This window comes from Haemaphysalis longicornis, unplaced genomic scaffold (assembly GCF_048455015.1).
Source record: "Haemaphysalis longicornis isolate Haplotype H1 unplaced genomic scaffold, Haemaphysalis longicornis Haplotype H1 scaffold_2, whole genome shotgun sequence".
NCBI classification, from domain to species: Eukaryota; Metazoa; Arthropoda; class Arachnida; order Ixodida; family Ixodidae; genus Haemaphysalis; species Haemaphysalis longicornis.
In genome coordinates this window covers 239,832,108-239,858,331 of record NW_027526295.1, presented here as the reverse complement: position 1 = coordinate 239,858,331, position 26,224 = coordinate 239,832,108, and the positions used below count along the sequence as shown (strand labels likewise).

The following is a 26,224-nucleotide window of genomic DNA, read 5'->3' as shown; positions in this document are numbered from 1 at the left end:
AATAGCTAGAACTGTGGATGTCGTCTAGACCTGTTAAATGCGCAGGTTTTGTAATTGTGTCTATATTTAAAACTCAATCATAGTTGTACTCTGATTGTCCACTTGTATTTTGTTTTAATTTACTCCTTTGTACTCTAGTGTACGTTACTGTACCTTTCCCATATTGTTCTGTAATGTCTTGTGCTCTACATGTTGCTTGTATTTTTGTAACTCACATTATAATTTCTAGCTTGTTTGATTTTGCCTCATCATTGTACTGTACCAAAGGGGGCTGGGCCCTCTGTCAGGCTTTGTAACCTTTAGTCCCAGCCTGCCTCCTCGTACTTCTGAGGAAATAAAATCTTTGAAATCTTTGAAATCTTATGTTTGCATGCTAGCCTTATGCATGTGCACTTCAGTGTAAGACCTACATAATGCGCCATACCTATTTTTGGTGCAAAACTCTAACAGATTTTACCTACCGCACTCTGGGGGCACATGCACTTCCGGGCCAACAACCTGGGAAGTGACGATGACTGCCCCCGGGTGCCTAAAATACATATTTATTTAAAGAAACCCCGGTGCTTCTCTAGTCTACGATAACACTTCAGCATTTCAGTATTTCATTCAAAATAAAACTTCAGTGTTTCATTCAAGCGTACATTCTTACTGCTGAATGTCATCGAAAAAGTAAACTTCTCTCCCAGTGGCTTATGGTATTCTGTTCGGTGGAGCTGCCCAGTTTCCTGTATCTAAAGGGGCCATGAAGACAAAAAGCAAGTTTGGTTTATACGAAATATTGCCTTGTTAGAACAACGAACAACACTGACACCACTCTTCACGCCAACTTCACTAAAATAAGCTGTATAATGGGGAAAACAGAAAAAAATATCTTGCATCCCTGTCCTAACCGTCTAGCTTAGTATTTCTCCAACAACGTTTCTCGCATACGTATGATGCCAGCCTTCCTTATCATTAGCTGAGCTACATCTTTGTGGTCCAGCCATGGATCTGGCGTAGAATAGGTTCAAACTTGGGCTTACGAATACAGCAGACTGCAGAAGTAGAAACGATAGTACCAGCTACGTTCTTGATTTTTTTCCAAACAGCTATGCGCGTCCTACACCTTAGTTGAAATTCGTTCAAGGGTGGCAGCTACATATGTGCGTTCTAATCTCCATCAAGAAGAAGAAGTAAAGGAAACGTAACAAGGAGTTATACACAAAAACAGGTTCCACCACTTTGCTCGCGTCAATTTCAAGAAGACGAGAATCAGCATACATTGGCGTCGTCACTGAAAAGACCAATTTGTTGCCTCTATAGGTACGCAAATGGTTCGCTGTTACTGCCCGACTTTCGATATCCGGTCATTTGGACAGAACAGAAGTGTTCACGATCGGGGCTGTGTTCATAACTGTGAACTCTGTAAAAGTCTCCGAGTCATGTGGTAACCAATCTAGGATTATCAGTATGGGAGGGAGACGTCGTATACAACAACCTTGACGCGAAGCAATTAATGCTGGGACGACAAGCCGGCCTGCTATTTATGAATGACTGCCGACAATTCATAAGACGTGGTTATTTAATTTGCGCCTAAATCCAATACAGGAAGGACATCTTTCCGTTACCGCCAGCATCAAAAACCACCGTGTTTCATGGTTTATACTTGCAGGCACATATTGTACACATACTTTCTTAAGGAGTGAAATTACTAGCGAACATGGAGAGAACGGTACAACTTTAATGAACCAGTTTGTACACCTATAACCCAGTTTCTTACAGCGAGGCTGTCCATGGTTTGGGTTGCGTGCACTTTAGTTCTGAGAAGCCAGAGAACGCCTTGAGGCAAAGACAACTTTTTCGCGAAGTGCTTAGCGCAAAATGGCTGTAACTCTTGCTTTATCAAAACCTTCCAAAAAACAAATTTACGACAATTGGCCACTATGACGACTCATTGCGCCGAGTTGCGTTTATTTGTCATCATTCGTTAGTTCACAGCGAAGTTGAAAACTTTACCGAATTCCCTTCTGTTGGTATACATGCACATATACGGTAGCAGTTGGGTTACTGAAAACCGCTCTAACTCCTGTTTCATCAAAACTATCTCGCAAAGAAATATTCGACAACTGGCCGCCAAGACAACCCTGCCATTACGCTGAGTTTTATTTACTTTTCACCGTTAGTTAGCGGCGAAGTTGTAAACGTTGTGGAATTCCCGTCTCCTGCCAGCACACGTGCTTCAGTGAGAGGGAAATGGACAGCTACATTACGGTCATGGCAGGGTAAAACTACAGTTCTTCCAAGTTTCATTCAGTAGTCATCAAGCCGTAGTTACCGTACGGGAGGACGAGTAAAATAAATGCGTCCTTATCCACTAATCCGATGTGGTTCGCAAAAGTAGTCCGCGCACTCCGGGGGAGGGGGGGGGGGGGGTCTGCGAGTGCATTTAAGAGGTCCGGGAAGCCATTCCCGATGCTCTCCCCCTCCCCCCTCCGTTTACAAGTCTTTTCTTCTTTGTGCCAAACCTTGCTGGAAATTGAAAGAGGTTTCTTCACTGCATTATTTGTACGTTTCATTTATACGCGTAACGTTGGCGTTTTTTTCCAACGTGTCAGTCATGTAGAAACGCCAGACACGCAAAAGGGAGCATATGGGTGTTAAAGGAGTACTGATACGAAATTTCAAAGCTGAGATAACTATGTGAAACGCTTCCTTTTTATCAGGAGATATCTCCCAGCAAGTTTCAACAGCAACCATTCAGCGAAACATATTTAAAATCCATTTTAATCTTCGCCCGCACGAGAAAGGCCAGAGCGGGTCGACGTGACATCAACTGCTACGTGCCCCAAACTGTCGACGTCGGGGCTCCCGTGACGAAGCCGACGCGCTGGCTGTGGTTGGCGCGCGCTGCTCGGGCGTGTGTACACGTCATGGTTTTGGGACTGACGTCATGCTGCCCGGGCTGTGGGGACGGCGAAGACCTCGGCCGGTCTGGACGCGCGCGTGCGCTCGCTCGCGCGCGCTTCCAGAGAGGCAGCGATACGGCAAGAATGATGACGCCATGTGATACATGCTGTCATGGCGGCCGCTCGGCGTTTTTTGTAGAAACCGAAACTGGCACGAATAAACGACGCCGTAAATGAATGTTTACGCAGCGCTCGACCGTCTAATCTGTCATTCTATGATTAGTGGGCTGGTAGGCACGCATAGAAGCGAAAAAAACGTAACATAAAAATTTCGTGTCAGTACTCCTTTAAGGGGAGTTTAGCTGCAAGATCAAGTTGTTTGACAATGTAACACGCATGAAAATAAAAGTCAGACACGAAAGACGGAAATTGAATAAGTATGTGGGGTATTTACCTTCAAGTGCAAATTGTTTGACCTTATGACCCAGTCATCTCGTGCATCCTGGTGGCCCTCCCCATTGCTCTTGTAAACCCGAAAGGGGCCCCCGCCCTTTCATGGTCGAGAACCATTGCTCTAATCATCGTCGGATGTGCATTTTATTCTAGCATATCGCTAGATCCCCACTGTCACAAAGTGTAAAGGTTCGTAATTTTGTTCAATATTCTGTTCCACATGCCGGTTAATCGGCATTCACAGCGCTAGTAGTTGCAATGTTCCGTCCGGCGATTCACGACTATAACATTGCGCGAAAGATGGCGGCAAACAAAGCGAGGGGGGAAGAAACACGCCTGCTTCGCTTCTCTGCTTTTATGCTGCGCAAAACAATAACGCACACCGAATGGGCCCGTCTTTACATTTAATATGTCATATTCTCAATTTGTATGCGTCCGTTTAGAGCAACTATGAAATTTAGACTAATGAGCTTTTCCAAACATGCCTTATTACGAATTGCTAAATTCTAAGGGCGCACCCACTGTATAATTTTACGCAGCTTGAGAAGCATATGTTGTTTTTTTTGCGTTAAATTAAGAACCGGGAACTAGTCCTTCAGGCGTAAGGAGGCCAAATTACTTTTAATGATGCAAGGAAGTGACATTATTTCGTTACATAAATTTGATAATGTCGCCTGCAGGACACTAGTCATTTTGGCGGCCCAGCTGTGCGGTTGCATCACTGCAGATACCTCAGAAAGGCAAGCTATTGTATAAAACAGTAACGTCGCTGGTAGCCAGTTGTGCTTTTCTTATCAGTATACACAAGGGCCAGGAGGCGCCCTACGAAGCCGGATGTCCGGGTCAGGCACATCTGGGTCCCCCTCGTCCCAAGTTTCTCGAAGGCAACATGTTCAGCGAGATAAGCAGGCAGACGAGCTTTCGATCGCACGCTCCAGCGCTTCCGGTGATCGATTTTTATTTCGGGAATCGATAGGTCAGGGTGCAACGCCCGGGTTATGACATCGGGCACCTGACAGCCCTTCCCTTGACGGTTTTTACTTTTGCCTGCCTGCTGATCGGTGCTCTTATAAGCAGGCTGTGCCAGCAAGCGTAGACTCATTGAGGAAGTTCTCCAGGAAACAAGCATGTCCACCTTCTTCACCTTACAGGTTTGCATTGCTGCCTTGGCGTCCGTAGCCCCGTCTCTACGGTCTGCGTTCGAAAAACAAATGTTTGCAGTTAGTTTGAACCACGTATTAGTGTTTGGCCAGTAAGAGGAATCGAATAACTTTTGCACTTGGCTATGCTTTTATTAACCTGTTTTTCTTACAACGCAATCACTTGGGTAAAAGGCAAGCTCACTGTTTTCTGATTTTTTGTAAGCTTTAGGATAAAGTAGAATGGTTTATAAGAGGAACAAAAGTAAATTAACTGATAACAGAAGAAAATATTTTCGCCTAAAACGTAATGAGAGCCCATTGACAGCTTATCAGGCCCCCAAGACTATATATGCTCGACTTCAGCTCATACAAGTTACCGGATAAAAATCCGCCGCCGCCGTGAATAAACTAGAATATGAGGCTCCGTAACCTTTAAGCCCACAAATGACCGCAATTTTGTGTAGATGGAACGTTTCGTAGTATCTTGGCACGCATGTTTGGAATTGAACAATGAATATATACCTGCGCGGTATGCACAATACGATGTGCGAATGCGTGTGCGTGCAATCCACCTTCCCACCTTTCATTTTTCCTCGACAGATGCGAAGCTTGCTTGTGTTTGCCCTGCTGGCGACGTCGAATCAGGGCTGCGCTGCAGCCACCAAGCAGCCACCACATATCGTGTTCATTCTGGCCGACGACCTGGTGCGTTTGACTGAAGATTTCGCTTGGCGTACGCGCTGACGGGAAGGGCTCGCGTCTAATGACTGCGTTTTTGAAGCCACGTCGCTCACACCTTATAGTATCTTGGTGAGGCTATACTAAAAGAACCACTGGGATGAAAATCCCTAAGGTTGTACCTTCGAAATCTGCGTCACAAAAAGAGGCCGGCGAAATGGCAGGAATTGTTTAACGGGGTATCACATGACTTAACAAAGTTTGTTGAGATGCTATTTGGGTGATGTTTCAGAACAGAAGATAACCGCGCGAAACAGGACTGCAGAAAGCCGGGCGCCGGCACAGAACTTCCCCCATCCACTCTGGAAACAAAACACTAACAGGTGTTCGCAACGTGTACACGATGAAACCTGCTTTATAGTACTCTTAGAGCTCGACAGTTAAGCGCAAAGAAAAAATTCCAGATTGATTGATTGATTGATTGATTGATTGATTGATTGATTGATTGATTGATTGATGGAGGGAGGGAGGGAGGGAGGGAGGGAGGGAGGAGCTAGGGAGGATGGGAGTGAGTGAGTGAGTGAGTGAGTGAGTGAGTGAGTGAGTGAGTGAGTGAGTGAGTGAGTGAGTGAGTGAGTGAGTGAGTGAGAATGCGACTGATTTCTACCTCTCGCATTTTCGTATTTCACTTTGTTTCAAGGGATGGGCCGACGTCAGTTTTCACGGATCCTCTCAGATTCCAACGCCAAACATGGATGCCCTGGCTTCGGATGGAATAATTTTGAACAACTATTATGTTCAGCCACTTTGCACGCCATCCCGAGCGGCGCTCATGTCAGGCCTGTATCCCATACATACCGGTACGCCATTGCTTCATTTTGCCGTATGGGGTGGAGGGTGGAGGAGGGGGGGGGGGATTAACTTGGTCATGCCGGTAATTTACTGAAATGTGCGGAAAATTCAGAACCTGCTTTTCTGGTACATGGCATAAAGCCTCAATTTTATTGTTTGACATTGCTATTGATTGCGTTTATCGATCTTAGCGTAAAAATCAACATCCGCATTACTCAATGCAGAATTTAGTAGGTTCGGAAACGACAGCTTCTGCACAAGTAGCACACTGCAGTTGGGTTAAGCCCAACTGTAGTGTGCTCTCCTGCGCCTCGGCACTAAAATGTTTTCCTTCTTTACTATTGCCTAGTGCTTAATCTATGCAGCTTAAGTCTGATAAGAAATGTGAGAATACCTATTTATGTTGACTATGTGGGAACCCAATCGAAAATGGTGCTCGACCTTGCAAACACATTCCATTATGCACAGTTCCTGGCACGGTGGGATCAGCACTGGCATACCTATCGTCTCGAAAATTGTATGATCTGGCTATGCTGACTGCTCTGCTTCAAACACCGATTAACTGCTTTCTGACTAGCCTTTGCCCATAGCGACCAACTAAGGACCACAAGAAAGCTACGTTAAAAAGCTCCGCCCATTTAGGATCCCCCGATGAACATATTTGTAAGGTTAACAAACTAGCCAAAATTTTCGGACATGAAAAAAATTGGCTCCAATCCACGCTGTGAAGGTGTATGGAAAGCAAAATTGTAAACGACACCCACAACAATTGCCCATGCGACTTCACTTGAATTCACACACGTGGCTCTACTAAGAGTGAAACCAGAGATTCTCCCAGCCGTTACCTAGAATTCGCAGGGGCGGCGTCCCGAACGCACCAGCGTCGTACACGGCCGGGCTCTGTAGCCCGGCCGTGATGAGTCGGGAGAAAGAAAACGGAGAGGAGCGTCTTTCGAAGAGGGAGACAGCGGAACCTAGCCATCCTGATGTGCTAGCTTGGTGCTACACCACCGCACGACAAAAGCGCGCACACCGAAACAATTCGGCATGTGAGCTTAGTGATTCCCATTTATACCAATTTAAACTAGTTAGTTTAGTAAGTTTGAGAATTGCGAGAAAGCTGAGGGAACTCTTATAATCGCTATTTATCAGAACCAATTGCTCCTTTCGCCTTTTGTAATACCTGTTAAAACTCAACCGAATTGGTATTCACCAATTTAGGAAACGAAGTCCCATTCGTGGCAAGCAGTGCGCAAAAGGTAACGTTTCTCTAGCAGCCAGATGTGTGCATGTGGTCTCTACATTTTGTTTTCGTGCCCTGCAAACCAATCTTTAACGTATCTTTGCCGTACGACCACTTAATTCCGTCGTGTCCGGGTTACCCAGGAGGTGCTGTTGAACAATTTAATCAAGCCGTGCGAAGGAAGCGCGAAATGGACGCGAAGCTGCGCCTAAACAGGCCCAAAATAACCGTCGTTAAAGCAGACGACAAAGCCGGATCGCGCCGATGCGCCCTCCGGCGTGAGCGTGCAGGGAACGTTGGGTAAATTCGCCGCGCCATCTAATCTGTGCGCCTTGAGTGAAAACAGACCTTCCCTCCGCAGCCGCGTTGAGAGTTTATTGTCCCGCAAGCCACGAAAGAACCGTTAACTGGTCGAGGCAGAACGCTTTCCTTTAAAAACACCTGGCAACGCTGAATGCACATTTCTTGCTCATCCCTAGATATACGATGTTTGCACTACAGAATTTCCCGGACTGTACCCCGCATAGGTTATTTACTTGAACCCTACAACGTACTTTGACGTCCGTACAGGAGCAATAAAAATTACATACAGGGCTAATTAGTAATCAGGTCATAAATCGTCAATACGATGACTTGATCCCTACAGATGTGTACAAATTTTGGCACTCTGGGAGGTGATGTACCTGATGTGTACTAGCGTACGAGGCTCCGATTCTGAACGGAGCTTGTATGAAGCTGAGAGTACTCCATGGTGAGCATTGGAGGTCATTTCAAGCGTATACTTCTAGTTCAGTCGGCGTTGTGGTTGCACCATCGCAGGAATGCAGAGCCTGGTCATCCAGACAGCCGAAGCCTGGGGCTTCCCACTTGACGTGAAGCTGATGCCCCAGTACTTCAAGGATCTCGGCTACGCGACTCACATGGTTGGCAAGGTAAAGGACGTTCGCAGCATGCACACACCAAATCTTAGTCAATGAGCAACTCATGGATTCTGGCTGCCCGTGACTTTTAATAAAAAAAACAGGGCGTTAACCCCAAATAGCATATGCTTAGAACATAGAACTCAACTACAAGTTTGTACAGGATGTATTCAAAAGTAACTTGAGCGCCTATTTCTAAACTTAGGTGAATTTATCCGCCATGTACAGGGCAAGCAGTCTTTAAAGGGACCATGACACAGCCTACATACTTGTTTTACCTTTGCTTACTCGCTCAGCCCTGTCCTGCAACCAATTATATTGTTTCCTCAGAAAACGTCACTAATATTGATTAACTTCAAACTTTCCCTCTACGCGAGGTGAGCAGTGACGTTACCGTGGAGGTGCCAAAAGACTACAGTTAATGCATCAGCTCCATGCTAGCATTAAAGCAATGCGATCAAACGAAACCAGAAACACCAATACAACAGTACAACCATGTTAATTGCAAAAACCTTTTTCTTGGCGGACGCCAGTCACACATACTACGTCCTTTGACGTCAAAGAGCATCGCGAGGAAGTGGCTCCTGAGCGGCATTCTCTGAAAAAGTTTGAAAGGCCTTTGTACTTCTGCTGTGATATCGCAAAAAGAGGCCCACGTACGATTGCCGCCCGACAGCTAAGGTTGAGTTAAGTAATCGCGCTTGAGATAAACTACCGCTGTATGATTTTGTTGTACGAATAACAATCATTCGTCATTTTAAATGTTATGAATGAAGAGCACGCAAGCCCACTACGGGGCTTTTATTTGCAAACACTGGCCACAAAACACCTTTGGGAGCTTTTGTACGTCCCGACGCCAGCAGTTTACAGTTGCGCTTTCTCCTCTCGGTAAACGTTTTAGGGGCGAAGCACCTTAGTGGCTCGGGCTGTCGGCGTCTCCTGTCGTCGTCTCATGTCATCACGGTGAATCAAGTTGAAATTGAAATTTGTTATTGTGAAGCTTTTGAAAGTTGTCAAACTATGGCCATAAAACAAGTGTACAAACCGGTTCAGAATAAAGTAACATGATTTAAACTAATTTAAAATACAGGAATAATCGGGATTTAATTGCATTAACAATATATATTTGTTAAATTACACAACAAAATCGGTTTCAAGCGCCAGGCTTTCTCCTGTAAGGCATATTTTTTAGCATGCTACGGCGTGCGACACGAATGCAACTTATGGCCAGCCTGTCTCATTTAATTGCTTAAATCCGGTTCAACACAATAGAGGGCGCCACCGCCTCAGCAAGCGCGCGATTGTTCCTCCCACTGGAGCTTCTCCGGCGCACAATCAGCGCGCGGTGCCTGCCGTGAGAAATACTTATAATCTTCGAATTCACTTATACACTGCATGCCTTGCCCCTCCCCAGGTTTAACGTTAGAGCAGATGGCCCGGGATTTTTCGTTATGCGTAACCTAAAATAGATTTACCAGTTTTTATCATTTTTATTCCTTAATTTTCTATTTAACGACTTTATTTTTTTAGCAGAGCCCAAATGAAAGACAAAATGCATAAAGTTAGTTTTACGGTAGCTTGAGAACAAGTTTATTGGTAAAATATCTATTTATTTCAATCTTTATTATTTTTGAAATGAATAATTAGGCTTTAAAGACACATACGGTGAGCCCCAGATCAGTTATTTGCAACACAATGAGTTTACAACTAGGGATATCAAGCAACCATGCAGCTATTTACAAAGAAACAACTGCCCTTTTTCTAAAAAAAATTGCGGCTCTTGGCTTTTTTTGCCGTAGCACTGGTAACCACTATTTTATCATTCCTCCTGCAACAGTAGTTTCGGAGGGGAATGTTCGGGCTACACCACGCCATCTTACCCCGGAGTGCGGTAACACAACGAAGTTTGCTCGCGGAATCGGCCCATAATTCAAATCTTCTCACTTCCTACGGCACTCAGAAATATGAAAACATGCAGTTGGAGTGACGACTTGTATAATTCCTGCGTCAATTGAACACACAGCAAATCCTTGCATGAAAGTAATCCACATTTTGCTCCGCGGGCAGCAACCATAAGTGCAGTACAACCTCGGGAACTACCCACACAACAAGCACCCCTGGAAGAAAAAATAATGTGTTTGGAAGCGTCATATCGCAACCTGACACGATTTAATAGAGCGTTGCAAGGTGTTCCCGAAACCGATCGCATTGCCGTTCCCGTCTCCCCCACCCCTCGGTAATCAGACAACTGCACCTGCACGCAGCTCGTAGCTTCGCAACCCACTGAACAGGAACTCTTATGTGGACCCCTTTGCGTGACATATATAGCCAGTGTGGTAGAGTAAAGGCAAGAATATAGAATAAATTATAAACAAATAACAAGAGGGATGAAAGAAAGGATTACAATATTTACAGGCAGGAAGATAAAGAGATTGAAAAAAAAAGAAAGTTTGGAAGGGAAGGGACAAGAAAAAAAAACTATTTTAAGAAACCACAATACAGAACACTAATGACGATATAAAAAACCACAAAAGAAATATGCACAAATCACAGAACTCTCTACAAATGCGTAGCATTCTTATGCCGCTCGTCTGTAGTGTGAGTTCTTTACAGCCAAATATGGCTGTGACTAGAGAAAGACGTTGGGTTATTTTATTATTTTTAAGTGTTCTTTTGTTTCTGTTCGCCAATGATGTAAATATATTGTAACGGCACGGGAAAATAGCCGCGCCGGCATGGCTCACCACTAATGACGACAAGGAAGAAGCTGTGCGCGACGCGCAGCCAGCCAGGGCTCAGTAATGGCTGCCTTTAAATAGTTCTTCGCATCATGTAAATACATCGCTTAATCTCCACGTGCCATCTGCCGCCACGTTGCATCATTCGTCGTGTTCGGTGACGGGTTATGGCGTTATGGGGGCATTGTCCACATAGATGTTCCGTGACATCTCCAAAATATTACGTGTCGGCAAGGCAAAGATGAAGCGAATATTGGACGATGGTACAGCGATGTATTTACAAGGATGATCTATGTAAGCCGGCCATGAAAGAGCTCGCGCCAGCCACCTCCTCTTCGCCGTCTTCGGTGACGGGTTCTGGCGCTATGGCGAATTGCGCACATAAATGTTCCGTGGCAATATATACCATTATAGCGATGAAGTGCCCCAGTTCGCTAATTATGTTTTTTTTTTTTCCCGGAGATGCAAGGCGCACTGCAGAGTTGGTCCAGTTACGCGGCTTTTATTCGTATTTTGAATGTTCTTGTGGACTTTTTTTTGTTATTCTTCGGTTTCGGGTTCCTTTTAATTTCGTCAGATCATTTTTGTCAAAGTTGCATTTTTTCTACTCTCCTATTTTTTGGATTTTAAAAATTCTGTCCGACCAAATCAAATTCATTTACGCTATTTTAACGATTACAGGCGTTACTTTTGACATACCTGCAATTTTGTGGAAATGCAGGGCGTTACGCGGCGCTGGCTGTGGGGGTACTCGGCAAAAAATGCTACGCATTGAAACTTTGAAAGGAGGCAGAAGTGTACAACAAAAGGAGAAATTAACGAATGAGGAAACCCTCACTGAACCGGGCAGTGAAATCAGTCATGAAACGGCGCATGAATGACCTCATTGATTTCAACTCGATTTTTACACATCTGTCGTTCGTAAGGAAGACCAATGAAATCATTTTTTTTTTGCATACCTGCCCTGTATTTTCTTCGATCTCTTTTCTTTGAAAGCGCAGATCCTCGAATTGTTCATTTCATTTGCGGCTTGGCTGCAGGTGCGCCTAGTATCCGACATTTACTTAATCCAGAAATGGCCTCAAACTGGCTTATATTTAAGCGTTTACTACGGTTGTTACTGTGATTGCGCAATCCATCAACATTTTTCTTTCTGTCACTGTACTCCCAGACTATACAAACTCGATATATTTTATTCATTACAAACGTATATGTTCGTGGACACCGCTGCGCAAAACAAACGAGGACTAGGAAGAAAACACAAAGGCGAGTGCACTCCGGTACACTCGCCGACTGCCTGCCGCGGTGGCTCAGTGGCTAAGGCGTCGCGCTGCTGAGCACGAGGACGCGGGTTCGATTCCCAGCCGCGGTGGCCGCTTTTCTGATGGAGGCGGAAAGCAAAAACACCTGTGTGTACGAGATTTCGGCGCACGTTAAAGATCCCACAAGTGGTCGAAATTAATCCGGAGCCCTCCACTACGGCGTGCCTCATCGCCTGCGTTGCCTCGGCGCGTTAAACCTAACAATCAATCACTCCTCTTCTGTTGTCTTCCCAGTCCTTGTTTGCTTTGCGCAGTCGTAGCCACTAATCGCTTCTAATGAAGCCGTCTCGCTGTGTATATGTTGGAGCGAAAAAGCTTTTGCCGTTATCACATAACTAGTTTTTTTTCGCACACACACACACGCAGTTATAACCTGCTTTCTCAAGGTAGTGTGGGCCAGGAACACTTTGAGATTGCCAGGAATGGTAAAGATTCTCCCGGAGAAGAGAAGCGGAAAGTTGTGTGTTGATGGAAATGAAATTTAGGGACGTGGCTGAATACGCAACTGGGATTAAAGAATGAAGTTAATGGAGCAAGGGTATCGTGTGCAGCGTAAGATTAACGGTAGAATTTCATCTGGCAACGCAATCGTGGCATATTGATGAACCTGGCCGCCGTTCGACCCACTTTCAGTGGCACCTTGGTTACATGGATGATGAGTACACGCCCACCTACAGAGGGTTCGACTCTTTCTATGGCTACTACAACGGCGAAGAAGATTACTACAACCACACCCTCAAGGAGGTACGCATACGTGTACAACCCCTCTCTCCTCCCGGTGTAATGAAGTTTAGTTTTTACTCAATGCTACAGGTACAAATAGCAGTAATTGCATGTAATGCGCAGAAGGCAGATTGAGGTTATAATTTTTTAACGTGGAACATCATTAGACTACTTTTCATAATTCTATGAATGTGAAGCCCAGAAAACGATGGTGATCGGCTAACAGATACGCCAACACGCCCTCACCTAAGCATGCGCCTCACAGCGCCAGCGCTATAGTGCGGTTAGGTCCTTGCTCTAATACAAGATTCACTCATTCAAGCAAAATCATGTCTCTCCCACCTAATAAAGGTTTGCAGTTGCTAAAGAGCAGTACTAAATTAGTGCAACTGGTGCGCTACCGGAACAGCTGAAAGCATGAACAAACGGTGCCACGAAATGACACCGACGTCGTTCTCTCGCTCTTCACTTCTTTTATTATATTTTTAACACCTTCTTCAAAACTTCTGATGCCGTTAGGATAAAGCAGAGACTGAGGAAAGAGGCAATTGTAGAAGGGAAGACTGCGAGCAATTTGTTTAAATTAACCGCGTCATGTCCATCTTTCTTTTCCAGTTTTCCCTTCATTCGGAAGACGTCATTATTTTTCCTGTGTTCGTGTTTTAACGAAATTACCATAATATTTTCTTTTTACCTTGAAGCTGAGGACACAAAGCCTTCGTGGTTTTGTTTTTACGAGATATGGTACAAGTAAATCTCGGCGCCATCCACGACTATTTACAGTAGTCCTTCAAGTTACACGGGAGACATTTTACTTGTAAACTGAACGACTATGTGTTGAGTGTATTCTGTGCTGAAGATATTGCAGTAGTGGATGCGCGGCATACCTATTTACTCCAACAGAAAAAAACAGTATAGACGGTAACATCAACGCTGGATATATCCCACCCTTCTCTTGAGCCGTATAATTTTAATGTTCCCGTACTCTGCAGTCAAAATATACTATATGGTTAATTATAGATATAACCCTCCTACTAATGAGAGTTTTGAATTAGCCAGGCTCAAGGACGCAAGAAATGGGACGATATCAGGCTTGTAATATTACAATTTCTTGTTAGGGAGACCATTCCGGGCTCGACCTCTGGCAAGGCGTCGACAACGTGGCAAACGAGACTGGCCACTATTCCACCACACTGTTCACGGAGAAGGCTGTCAGCTTGATCAAGACCCACAACTCATCCAAGGTATAGACATAGTTGTTGGCATGGAGCTTGAAGGTGCCATCAAGAGGCTTATGGAGTCAGTGTCCGTTTGTGAATATCAGCGTCAAACAAAGGGGCAAGTAAATCCAAAGGGAGGAGGGAGCCTTCACTATCCTCGCGAGGCCATTGAAATTAGAAGTACAAAGCTTGCAGTGTGTACCATATTCTCCACCTTCACCTCTCGTACCCTTCCCAAGAGCTCGGTTTAGATCCACTTCTGGCATGCATCAGCGAATACAACAGGCGCCTTCTCCTTTCAGCCCTTCTTCCTGTACTTGAGTCACCAAGCGCCCCACGGAGGCGTGGAAGTTCCTCTGGCGGCTCCACAGAAAAACATCGAGAAATTCCCGTACATCCAAGAGGAGAACCGCACAATATACGCCGGTGAGATGTTGCTCAGGGTGAATCACGCGAATCATGAACCAATACACTTCTGAACCCGAACATCATCACCAAAACCAAGGTAATTTGGGGAGCGGCATCTACGCATACACTGCCAAGTGACAGCACCGAGCACTGGGGAACTTTTACCTGTCCCTTTGTTGTTTCACCATCGATTAATAATTTTCTCTTCAAGCGCCTTCACTTCGAAGTGCGCATGTGCTTTTCACGGCACGTGTCAGCCTGTAGTAAATTATTCTGCAATCTTTCGTCAAAGGAAGCCGTTTTGAGGGTACGCTTGTAGTTTTCCGTATTGCCCACATAAGCGGTGCGTTATCCGGGGAAACGGGGCGAATTTATCGCAACGTGTATCATTGTCACAGGAACTGAAATAAATTGAACACATGGTGGGCAGTTTCTCTGAGGTCAACTGTAATATTGGTTTGACAAAGCAGTAATCAGCTGACAGATCGTCAGAATAGCTGTATAGTGGCTAGAAATAACTCAGCCACGCGCTCATACAAATTGCGTGAAAAACCACTTCAGCGCTGACGTGATTCTTCAAGGACCATATAGAATCAACCCTATACAGAGAGAGTTGACCTCAAGGTCGGTGCCTTGTTTGCTTCCCTTTACTGTCGAAAAACTTTCGCAACTTTGCTAGCAAGATGCAGCAAAGACAAATGTGAGGGGAATGAAAGTAATTCTCACCGCGGAGAATTTGTAATTTGTAATAGGCAAGGTCAATTACTGGTACACAACACAGCCCTAATTCACCCTGAATAGTTGTGCGCAGTTTCATTCAACGGCTCTCATACGATGTCCATCGATGCCACCATACTAGAGGGACCAGGTCATCGGACTAACATTTGCACATGCGGGTTTACGTGCGCGTAGCGTTTTCTCTATCTTTTACGCCTGTTATAAGAGCCAACTATCTGGCTGTCTGTGCTGTAGCTTTGACTCCAGCTGGCACTTTAGCAACAAAACTAACTGGGACTCTGCGTAGGATTTTCACGATCATCCGCAGTGACGAGCAAACATCAGCTAATGCGTCCAGTTTCAAATGAGTTAGGACGAAGAATTTCTTGAAACAAAAACTCCACGTGTTATGCCCGTTGGCGTGCATGGCGTGCGTGCGTGTACACAACCCTCGAAAGGATGGCGCCCATGTAAACGCATCTCGGGGGTCTTGGGTATCGTGCACAGCCATGGTGGACAGCCTGGATGAGTCCGTGGGAGCAGTCGTGGAAGCTCTGCACGAGGCCAGGATGCTAGACAACGCGATCCTGGTGTTCAGCAGCGACAACGGCGGCGTGCCGTGGGGCGAGCACGCCAGCCGGGGCTGCAACTGGCCGCTGCGAGGCTCCAAGGGAAGCCTCTGGGAAGGCGCTGCGCGGGCAGCGGCCTTCCTCTGGTCGCCCCTGGTCGCCAGGGGCCGCAGGGTGTCTCAGCAGCTGATGCACGTCTCCGACTGGCTGCCCACGCTATACTCGGCCGCCGGTAAGGAGGAGAACGCGCTGCGATCAGCTTAATAACCACGTCGTGAGTGTGTACTGGGGGTAATTGACAGGCTAGAATTACCCCTATGATCCTGGATGAATACAGACAATGTCTTGTACATTATAATTTTATGGATCCAGGGTTCCAGATCTTCATAGGAGAGGAAAAAGCAAGGCTTCTAAACAAGTTCCTTTGTCCCGGTCATCGCAGTAAAGTAGATCACGCCGCTTTTATAATTTGTGCGACAGATACTGTCTGAAGGTCCTCAAGAAGCTAAGTACTGTCAAGAAAGTGAATAGAACTGAAAAGGTGTACTTTTTTATAACCTCCTGCCATTTGATGTAAGCAGTGTCAGGCGAAATACGGTGCCGCTTTTAGCCAGTACGTCAATTACCACAGTTCTATTGAGCGGAGCTAAATTAAGGGGCGGCTATGCCTCTACAAAACCGCGGCCACGTCAGCTGTAAAAAAGATATTGGATTTACCGCTGCAATTGTTAATTTCCGATTCTCTATCCCTTCCTTCGAATCCTGACCACTGAGTGGCAGACCCCCAGCCATACGCCATGTGTGGGAGCGATAACGAAACTACCACTGGGACTGCCACCAGCAACTACTTATTTACAGAATCCGAAGTGTGATCATATGCCGAAGAGTGCGTTAGCGTTTTTATTTGTGGATTGGATTGGATTGCCAAACATTTAGTTAACATAAAGGTGGGTGGCTTCTTAGTCAGATAGCCGCGAGATAGCGCAGCAGCCCGGGTGCCAGCCATAAGGCGTTCCTGGTCCTCGCACCGTGAGCTGGCCGGCTCGCGCTCCCACTGCTCAGGGGATGGGGAAGGGAAGGGGCTTGGCGAGTAGGGGCATTCGCAGACCATTTTGTAAGTAGTGTTCAGTACGGAGCAAGAGGGGCAGTTGTAAACGTAGGTATGGCTTTTTATTGTTACACTTTTCGCAATTATAATTAGTTCTTCAACCGTGGTTAATTCAATTTTATCCTGTATTTCAATCCACTTTGGATGTTCCAGTCGGATTCTAAACATGTTTCGGCTCCGGTGAATTCGACTTTCCGCTTACCTCAACTAGCCTTATTTCAACTAAACAACGAGGTCTGATTAGCCTGGGTTACGGAAACTATTAAATTGTATTTTTCTCGCTTCTACTAGCCACGCCTCCCCAATTACGACTCTGAGAGTGTATCGGCGACGCTTGTGAGAAATATCGGCGGGAATAATGAATCCCCGATAAAAGCAGGAATGTGCGTTCTCTGAGATTACCTACGTGCTCAATTCGGCGTGCTACCTTTCGTACGCAGGCGATAGTCCGCACTTCTTTTTTTTTAAGATCTTTGCCGTAGAACGACCGAAGAACAAAGAACAACAGAGAAAGTGCGCAGTGAGGGAGGTCAAGCCGAGTCCTGAGCCGGCGGCGGCATTGGCTGCGGTGGCGCTGCGTTCGCACTGCTGTTCCTGCCCGAAGCGCTTCTTCGTCGCTTGTACGCGTTGTAGAATCGAGTATGCAGCCAGTGCAGGGAGGCAAAAGATGGCGGAAGCGGAATACCGGTGACGAAATGCCTATACTGGTAGGCAACAAGATAGATAGATAGATAGATAGATAGATAGATAGATAGATAGATAGATAGATAGATAGATAGATAGATAGATAGATAGATAGATAGACAGACAGACAGACAGACAGACAGACAGACAGACAGACAGACAGACAGACAGACAGACAGACAGACAGACAGACAGACAGACAGACAGATAAATAGATAGCGAGAGAGAGAATGAGAAAGATAAAGAGTTTTCGATTAGAAGAAAGCAAATAGATCTGCTGGCATGTATTAGTCTTATGCTACTCTGCAGGGATGGGGCGGAGGGAATAAAGGCCCTAAAGGGAGCAGGGTGAAAGAGAGTGGACAAAAGGAAGAGATTAAACAAAAGGTTACATGGAGTTTTCCGTGGGTTACGTAAAAGTCCAGCTGGTCTCACAGGGTGATGGTATATAGTTCTAAATTGTCTCTGCGACGACGATGTCATGTAAATAACCACACACTGCACCTAACACTTTCGCTTCGATGATGGAGATGGCCAGGGTCCAAGAAGAGATTTAGGTCCGTTGGTCAGGCACTCGATCTTCTTGACAAGGTGGTTCTTTTTTACTGGCTGTAGGTCGGACACTCTAGCAAGATATGTTCTGCAGTTCCCGGCAAACCACAGTTATCACAGTAAGGATTAGCGACAGGCAGCAAATGCCAATGCTGACCAATAAGACAGAACGCAAAGTGCGGTTGGCACAGTGTGCGAACGGAGTGAGAGAAACGCCGTGATGCGTGCTTCGCAAAGCCGAAAAAATGCGCGAACATTGGGTCGAGCATAATGTTGGCGAGAGAGAGGGAACGTTGGTAGGTGCTCGCGCATTCTTAAAGATCCACCAATGGTTCTTCCATACATTTTCTCGTCCATTTCCCACTTGCGGTGCAAAGGTGGTGACGCTGCCGGCTTAGAGCATCTGGACGGCTTCGACATGTGGCGCCACCTGTCTCAAGATTTGCCTTCACCGCGCACCGACATTTTGTACAACATCGACTCCGTGGCCAACATTGCTGCCCTGCGGAACCTTGACTACAAGCTTGTGCTGGGAAACGCCTTCGGTGGCAGGTAAAAACTGGCGCGAGCATTCGTCGCGAGAGCATTGAACTGATAGGATCGGGCAGCCCTGGCATAGAATATGAACCGTCTCATGCATGAGACAGGCCTTCCTCCTGCAGTGGACATAAATAGGCTGATTACAGTAGTAGTAGTAGTAGTAGTAGTAGTAGTAGTAGTAGTAGTAGTAGTAGTAGTAGTAGTAGTAGTAGCAGTAGTAGTAGTAGTAGTAGTAGTAGTAGTAGTAGTAGTAGTAGTAGTAGTAGTAGTAGTACTCTAGATTCGATGCTATCCGTTTAAAAGGACGAATACAGCAGTGACGTCGACGACTTTGTACAGAAGGCGGAGGAAGCTCGACAGCTGGCACGACAACGAATCGAAAATCAACAGCGTGTCGACGCCAGCCGTTACAATCATGGCAGGCGTACTGTGTTCTACAACCCCGGAGACGCGGACGCGGTGTGGGTGTGGATGTCAGTACGCCAGCGGGGACGTTCCGAAAAACTGCTTCGGCGGTACTTCGGGCCCTACAGAGTGGTGTGTCGCAGTGATGTCAGATGTCAACTGTGAATTAAACGTGCTCGTTAGTTTCATCTACACGCTACAATATATATATATATATATATATATATATATATATATATATATATATATATATATATATATATATATATATATATATATATATATATCCCTATAGATGTACATACATACACACTTACATACATACTAGGGGTGGGCGATCGGTTGATTAACCACCCGATTACCCCGATTAATCGATTAATTTTGTAGTCGCGATTAATCTTTTTAACAGGTTAATTGGTTGAAGTAATGTTAGCAACATGAAGCAAGAGTGCCATGTTGAAATTCGGTGCAAGCATGTCGCGGATCATATTCGTGTTATGGTTACACAACCGGCCTTACGTCACAAAAGAAAATGATGCAAGCATGCTCACAGATGACAGTTAATAAAAACCGCAAAACCGACAGCCAATACATACGGGGAAGTGGCCATTTTAATAGAAATACAAGGACCTATACAAGTGATAAAGATTTGCGAACAGGCACATCGCACCGCTTTAGCGTTGGATAGACTAACTGATGTAAAGAAACCCCCGATGCAACGGCACCCGTCCAATACCGATCCAAGAAATAGTGTGAATGACAACAAACACGGTGATAAGCGTCCCGGCCGCAGCATCGCCATAATGATGATCAGCTTAACTCATCTGGGATGTCTGTGAACAGGCCTAGAAGAATATTCATGCCCGAAAATGCTAACAAACTTCTTTGCCAGCGGATAAGCGTGAACTCGCTATGTATGATATGAATATGAATTATTCAAACATGACCGTGTCGGCCACGTGACAGTAAAACACTCGTCAAACGTGAAATATCCATTTTTAAAACGAAAGTGTTTTATTCCTGGATACACGAAGATTTCGCTAACGTCATATCAGTCAAGGAATGACGCCAGTACAACCAAGCAAGCGGCCTGTAAAGGGTTCACCCCTGCACACAGGGTCTTCTTGCGGAGAAGCAACCTTTAGAACCAAATAGTACGTTATACTCAGGGTTGTTCGCCTTCAGGTTTTATATTTTAACACGAAAGTGTTTTATGCCGTGATACCCCAAGATTTCCCTGACGTCATATCCGTCACGAAAATGTCGCCAGTACACCTTTGCCGAAGCGATCCGCCAGCAGGACGTCGCTCACCAAGCACACCCACAAGACAGCCGCTGACCCGCAAATCATGCTCAGTTGCACATTTCGCTGCACATTTCACTTTCGTGTTTTACTGATTCCTATGGCAGAGGAGTCAACCACAGTTTCTTTTTACTTGTTTTCTACATACCCAACGCAAGCGATTAACAGATCAATTATTAAAGCCTGCCGATAATTGGGTTAAAATTTTTAACCGTTACCCAGCACTAATACGTGCATATGCTGCACGCACAGGAAAGTTGTAACAGAAAGGACGTGACTGAGGAGGACAATTAGAGCCTGTCCTCGTCTGCCACCCCCTTTGTCGGAAGAATTTTTGTGTTTGACTGTGGTGAATCATGGAACACCAACTATCTCGGACCCATACGTTATTAACAAGACGTCAATGGCAGTTGGGAGCAGGAGCGATTGCACCGCCGGTGCCTCTCGGAACACCCCAGAAGGCAGCCTCGCTACAAAACCTACAGTGCGTTCCATCGCCTTATAACCTTGCTTCTATGTACACACCATATCATACCACTCCTTCCCCTTCAACGTGTCAGTCTAGTCGGTAGCCCTTCTCTTCAACGAAGCCCGCCTCCAATCGACATAGCAAGTGTTTCTCTAAATGTTATGTTTTTAGGCCTCCCTGCATATTTTATAAATTTCTGTTCCTTTATTCAGATATGATCAACGGCTTCCCGTTCCCGGTGGGCCGCGGCCTTGTGCGGACTTGGACGAACTGGCCTCGTCTTCCAAGGCGGGCGAGGTTCTTCGCCGCTTCTACAACGTCAGCCGCATTGACTTGCCCTCACAGTGGCGCGTGAGGGCTACACTGCAGTGCGGACAGGGGGACGGCGAGGACACAAACTTCGCCAGCGGCAAACCACCTTACCTGTTCAACCTCGCAAACGACCCCTGTGAACTGCACAACTTGGCTGATACTGAGACCGAGGTATGCCTTCGAGCCAAAACTGCAGAACAATGGCTTGCCCTGCAGAGGGATTAAGGTCAATAGTCAAATCAGCTCATCAGGATGTACTGTAAATTACACTAGAGATAACCTATCTCTTATGTTGTAAGGGGCAAAACGAGGATGGAAGTGGAAGCAGTACTGAAGTAAGGCAGCAAAAAAGAAATGCCGATAATGCCTTCTGGTAGTTTGTTAGCTGACATTACGTGATGCAGGAACTGTAAACGTGGATGTAAACATCCAGAACATCAAGAGCAGAAAAAAAAACATGTTTGCGGTAAGATAAAAAAGTGAAAGCCAACGTGACAGCTTCTCGAACGTGTCGTATGACCATTTTCACTTTTGCACGCCAAATCACCCCCGGGTGCACAACAAACGATATGTTCATTAAAGCAATATAAGGGCTGCTTTGTAGTTTCCGGGGAATGTCTCGAAGCCACAGCGCTTGGAGTACCTTGTGCCCTGCGAAAGACCATGTGGCTACACGCTCCGTAAAGCTTTGGAATAGGCTTCGTGTGATGCTCGGATTGTTGTGTGCAGCGAACGAGCAAGAAGTTCATCGACGTGTGCCTGGCGCGTTGCATGTGCTCCGCTGTTTGAAATTCCCGTTCCTGCGATGGCGGCCAATTCTGTGTGGCCGCCTCACGTAAAGTTTCAATTATCCTGCCGCATCGCAGGTTTTGTGACGTCAGAAATGGTGTAAAAGCAGGAATGACGTAATCAGGCACCCAAAGGAGGTGTTTCAAGATGAAGATGAAGCATATTATCTGTCTGATTTACTATTCGATATCAACCTGTATAATTCATAACTATCATTCGCGACAGTGATTCTACTTAATTACGCGAAGTGCTTTTGTGTAATAATAGCACCGGAAGGCTTAGACGAGGTGATACAACAGTGCGATCTCAGTTTTTGTGTTATAGGCAGCAAGAAGACAAACAACGTACTTTTACAAAATCAGCGATTTAAGTTCTACTGAAAACCTTGCCGCCAGAAAGCTGTTTCTCGTTTTTTTTTTCAGGTGCTCTCGTCGATGAAGCAGAAACTGGACGCATATGCTGCAACGGCAGTTACCCCAAGAACCCGACCCATCGATCCGAACGCCTTCCCCGAGCTGCACGGCGGCATTTGGGCCCCTTGGCAATAACCCGTTGATCCCAATTCTGTTCTGCACGCGTGGCCTTTGCATTTATCAAAGCACCTTCCGCACTTTTATTGTTTTCTCTTTCTTCGCCAATAGTAGATATATATCCTTTTTCATTACGTGATTTCTGTACTAAGGGCTGCACCATGATTTCACTGCACTTTCTGCGTTGCGAAAAATTGGCTTTCGGACCCTGTCGGCTACGTCTTGCATCTTGTATCTCAGTAGCTGGGCGCTTGTTTCCAGGCTTCCCACTTCATTTAAGTGCATTTACAGCATTCTGTGTAATCCCAACTATACATCATGGTGTTAGTAGTTCAGTCCTCCAACGTAGGGAGCATCTACATCGCGCTTCTTTAATCGAGCTCACCAAGGCACCGACCGATTCCACAACTTCAGCTTCAGACAATAAAAGGAAAGCAAATCGCAAGGTTACTCATTAGGCCGTAATTAATTATTAAGCGGGCCACGAACCTTGGCACATCGTGGCACGTCGTCACCGCTACCGAGGACATCAAAAAATGATCTCATACAGAAGCGTTTCTGGTTGTATTTGTGCGTGCTTGTAGGAGCTATGCAGTCTGTGGGCAGCTTTTGCATGTGGCTCCAGATTTGTGTTTCAACACGTGTGCGTACCCGCAGGCGGTGGTACCTGAAAATTCCGCTTGCAATTTATACTGGCCCATCGGACTTCATCATATATATGTATAAGGTTAGTAGAGACAGAGACACACGAGAAAGACGTAGAAAATAGAAATAAGTTTACTGACGTTTCAGGAAGAGGACTTCCTTTCTTCAGAGTGCCTGAAGAGAGAAAGTCCTCTTCCTGAAACGTCAGTAAACTTATTTCTATTTTCTACGTCTTTCTCGTATCTCTCTGCCTCTACTAACCTTATTTTTTCGCGCTCTGTGTGAGTTTTTATCTTTCCAGACTATATATATATATATATACTGCCGACTTATAAAGATAGGTCGGCAGTCTACAACACCAAAGGAGGCATAGGGGTGTTGTTAGGCTCTGTTTTTACTACGGTTAGTCAAGTTAACATTTTTTAAATATACGTAGGAAAGAAACAAAGAAAGAAAAACACGCGCCCAGAGTGCGGACCGAACCCACGCCCTTCGACTTGATCTCGAATGCCGAATTCGTAAGGCATTCGAGATCAAATCGAAACATTATTCCTGCGAAACTCAGCTAGCATTCTTAACTTATTCCCTCCATAGCATTCTTGAACGTGGCGCTGCAGCAGACTGCATATTTCTTGATTTCACCAAAGTGTTCGACAAGGTCTCACGTAAGATTTTGCTTTTGAAATTAAGTAAGCTAAACCTTGATACTAGTGTTCTTGCCTGATTGCGTTGTTTTCTTACTAACCGCTTTCAATTTGTAACCGTTAATCATTTCGATTCATCTTTGTCCCCAGTTCTTTCGGGAGTTTCACAGGGGTCGGTACTTGGCCCGCTCCTTTTCCTAATTTGTATTAACGACCTCCCATCTCGCGTGCATTCTTCTATTAACCTCTTCTCTGATGACTGTGTCATATATCGTGAAATAAGAAACGCCAACGATTCCCCCAGCACTTCATTCAGACCTAAACGCTGTATCTTCATGGTGCAGCGAATGGGTGATGACGATGAACATTAACAAATGCAAAGTAATGCATGTATCACGCCCCAATGCACCTTCCTCAACCTATAACCTACAGCAACATACTCTTGACATTGTAAGTTCTTACAAGTATCTAGTAGTCTATATTTCAAATATTCTTTCATAGGATCAACACGTTACGTATGTATCAAACAATGCAAACCGCTTATTAGGATACTCGAAGCGCAACTTTTCATCCATCTCTTCTACCCTAAAGCTACAACTCTATAAAACGCTCATTCGCCCAAAGCTAGAGTATGCGGCCTCAATATGGGACCTAGCCCACGAATTTCTAGTTACAGGGGTAGAAGCAATACAGAACCACTCGGCTCGTTTCATACTGTCTAACTATCATCGCACTGCTAGTGTGTCTTATATAAAATCAGCATTGATTCTGCCTAACCTGTCGTTGCGCCGCAAGATCCTTCGATTATCTTTGTTTCACAAATTTTATTTCCACGCGCATCTTCACAATTTTCTTTTATCAGCCCCGTTCTACAAATCACGCCGTGTCGATCATCGCTACAAAGTTTCCCCGTTCCCCTGCAAAACAAATGCATTTTATCATTCATTTTTACCCCGCACGGTGAGTGAATGGAATCGCCTTCCGGAACCGCTAGTGTCAATACATGATAACAAGTTATTCAAAGCTGCCCGACTTGCGCATTTTCTGATTTTTCATAGGTCTGGTATGCATGTTTGAAACGGTGAATATTTTCTTGATTGTTTTTGGACATCGTCTTATGTCCACATCATATGCTGCGCTACTTGTGTGTTGTACAATTTTCCCCCACTCCCCTCTGTAATGTCCTCAGTGACCTTGAGGGTATTTGAAAGTCTATAATATAAATATAAAGCTCGCAGTATACAACCACGCTGAGCGCAGTAAGCCGAAAGAGCATCTCAGCCCCAATGGCGATCCAGCAAGCCTCCCTTTCTGCCGAGGATAATTACCAATAGCTAAGACAGCTGATTACTGCGGTGGATAACTACCGCAAGCTGAGGCAGCTGGTATTCGGAGAACGTGGTCTTTACCTTGTTGCTGCATGTAGTGACATCGCTCTAGTGGTGGTGCTTTCCATCTTGTTCTGGCCGTCAAAGCAAAGCGTGGAGCCAAGTCCACGAGCCGCGCTTGAGAGATCTGACGGAAACTGCTCTTCGTTCAGTTGTCTCCAAAACATCCCGCAGCCCACGGACCTCACCGCTTATAGTGACGGTAGACCACGTACGCGAAGATTTCTACATGTTTATATGCAGTCGTTGGACAAGTTCTGGAGAACCAAATATACGTCCCGCTAGAGAGGGAGAGTCAAAAGAGAGCATCCTGTAGCCGCTCAAACTCATCTACGAAGAGCAAATATTGAACATCGCGGTTTAGAGGCGCTCAATTTTTGTTGCCGGATGTCTCTCTCGAGTGCTTTACGTTCACCACTCCGAGACAAGACGATATGACTGTCTGGACAATAGCTGGCCAACTCCTCCGGAAAACTGGCACATCGGCACCGCTTAGTGTTAGTTTCTCGCGTAACCCTGCGAACAAGTCTGAGGATATAGAATCTGTTAGGCATCCAGAGTTGCTTTCAGTAGTGGTCTTGTCGATATCGGCGAGGTGGTTCGGCTGTACACTACAGCGGTTTTCCTGGCCGTAGGAATATTCCAGAAGGACGACTTCCCGCCAACAGACGTATTGGCAGTTGTAAAGTTCGCCACCGATATTGAGAAGCTTTCCCCGTCGTGGCCGAGAAGTGAATTCATCAGCATCGACCATCTCAGTTTGCGGCCTGAACTGATTGAATTTGTTAAATAAGTACTTCTGGATGTGGCCACAATGAGTGCCATGATTTCAGACATATTAGTATGGTCGTATGGATTCACTCACGAGCTTCTAGACCTCGTCGGGGATACTCACAGTCACATAGTCCTTAACTACATGAGCATTCGTTTGCTGATACAAATGTCGCCATTCCTGCAGTATTCAGAACTCAAGGAACTGTTCAGC

The 26,224-nt window shown here is 45.6% G+C and overlaps 1 protein-coding gene across 1 annotated transcript; it reads left to right on the top strand.

Annotated features, from left to right (window-relative positions):
• The first annotated feature begins 477 nt into the window (after window positions 1-477).
• On the top strand, window positions 478-22,791 carry LOC144168576 (arylsulfatase B-like). Its single transcript, XM_077697530.1, has 11 exons — window positions 478-525; window positions 5,081-5,185; window positions 5,859-6,018; window positions 8,073-8,185; window positions 12,867-12,977; window positions 14,075-14,200; window positions 14,479-14,602; window positions 15,809-16,102; window positions 18,592-18,766; window positions 21,144-21,414; window positions 22,455-22,791. Exons 1-11 carry the CDS (start codon window positions 478-480, stop codon window positions 22,578-22,580), a joined length of 1,653 nt encoding a protein of 550 aa, XP_077553656.1. The 3' UTR covers window positions 22,581-22,791.
• The last annotated feature ends 3,433 nt before the right edge of the window (window positions 22,792-26,224 follow it).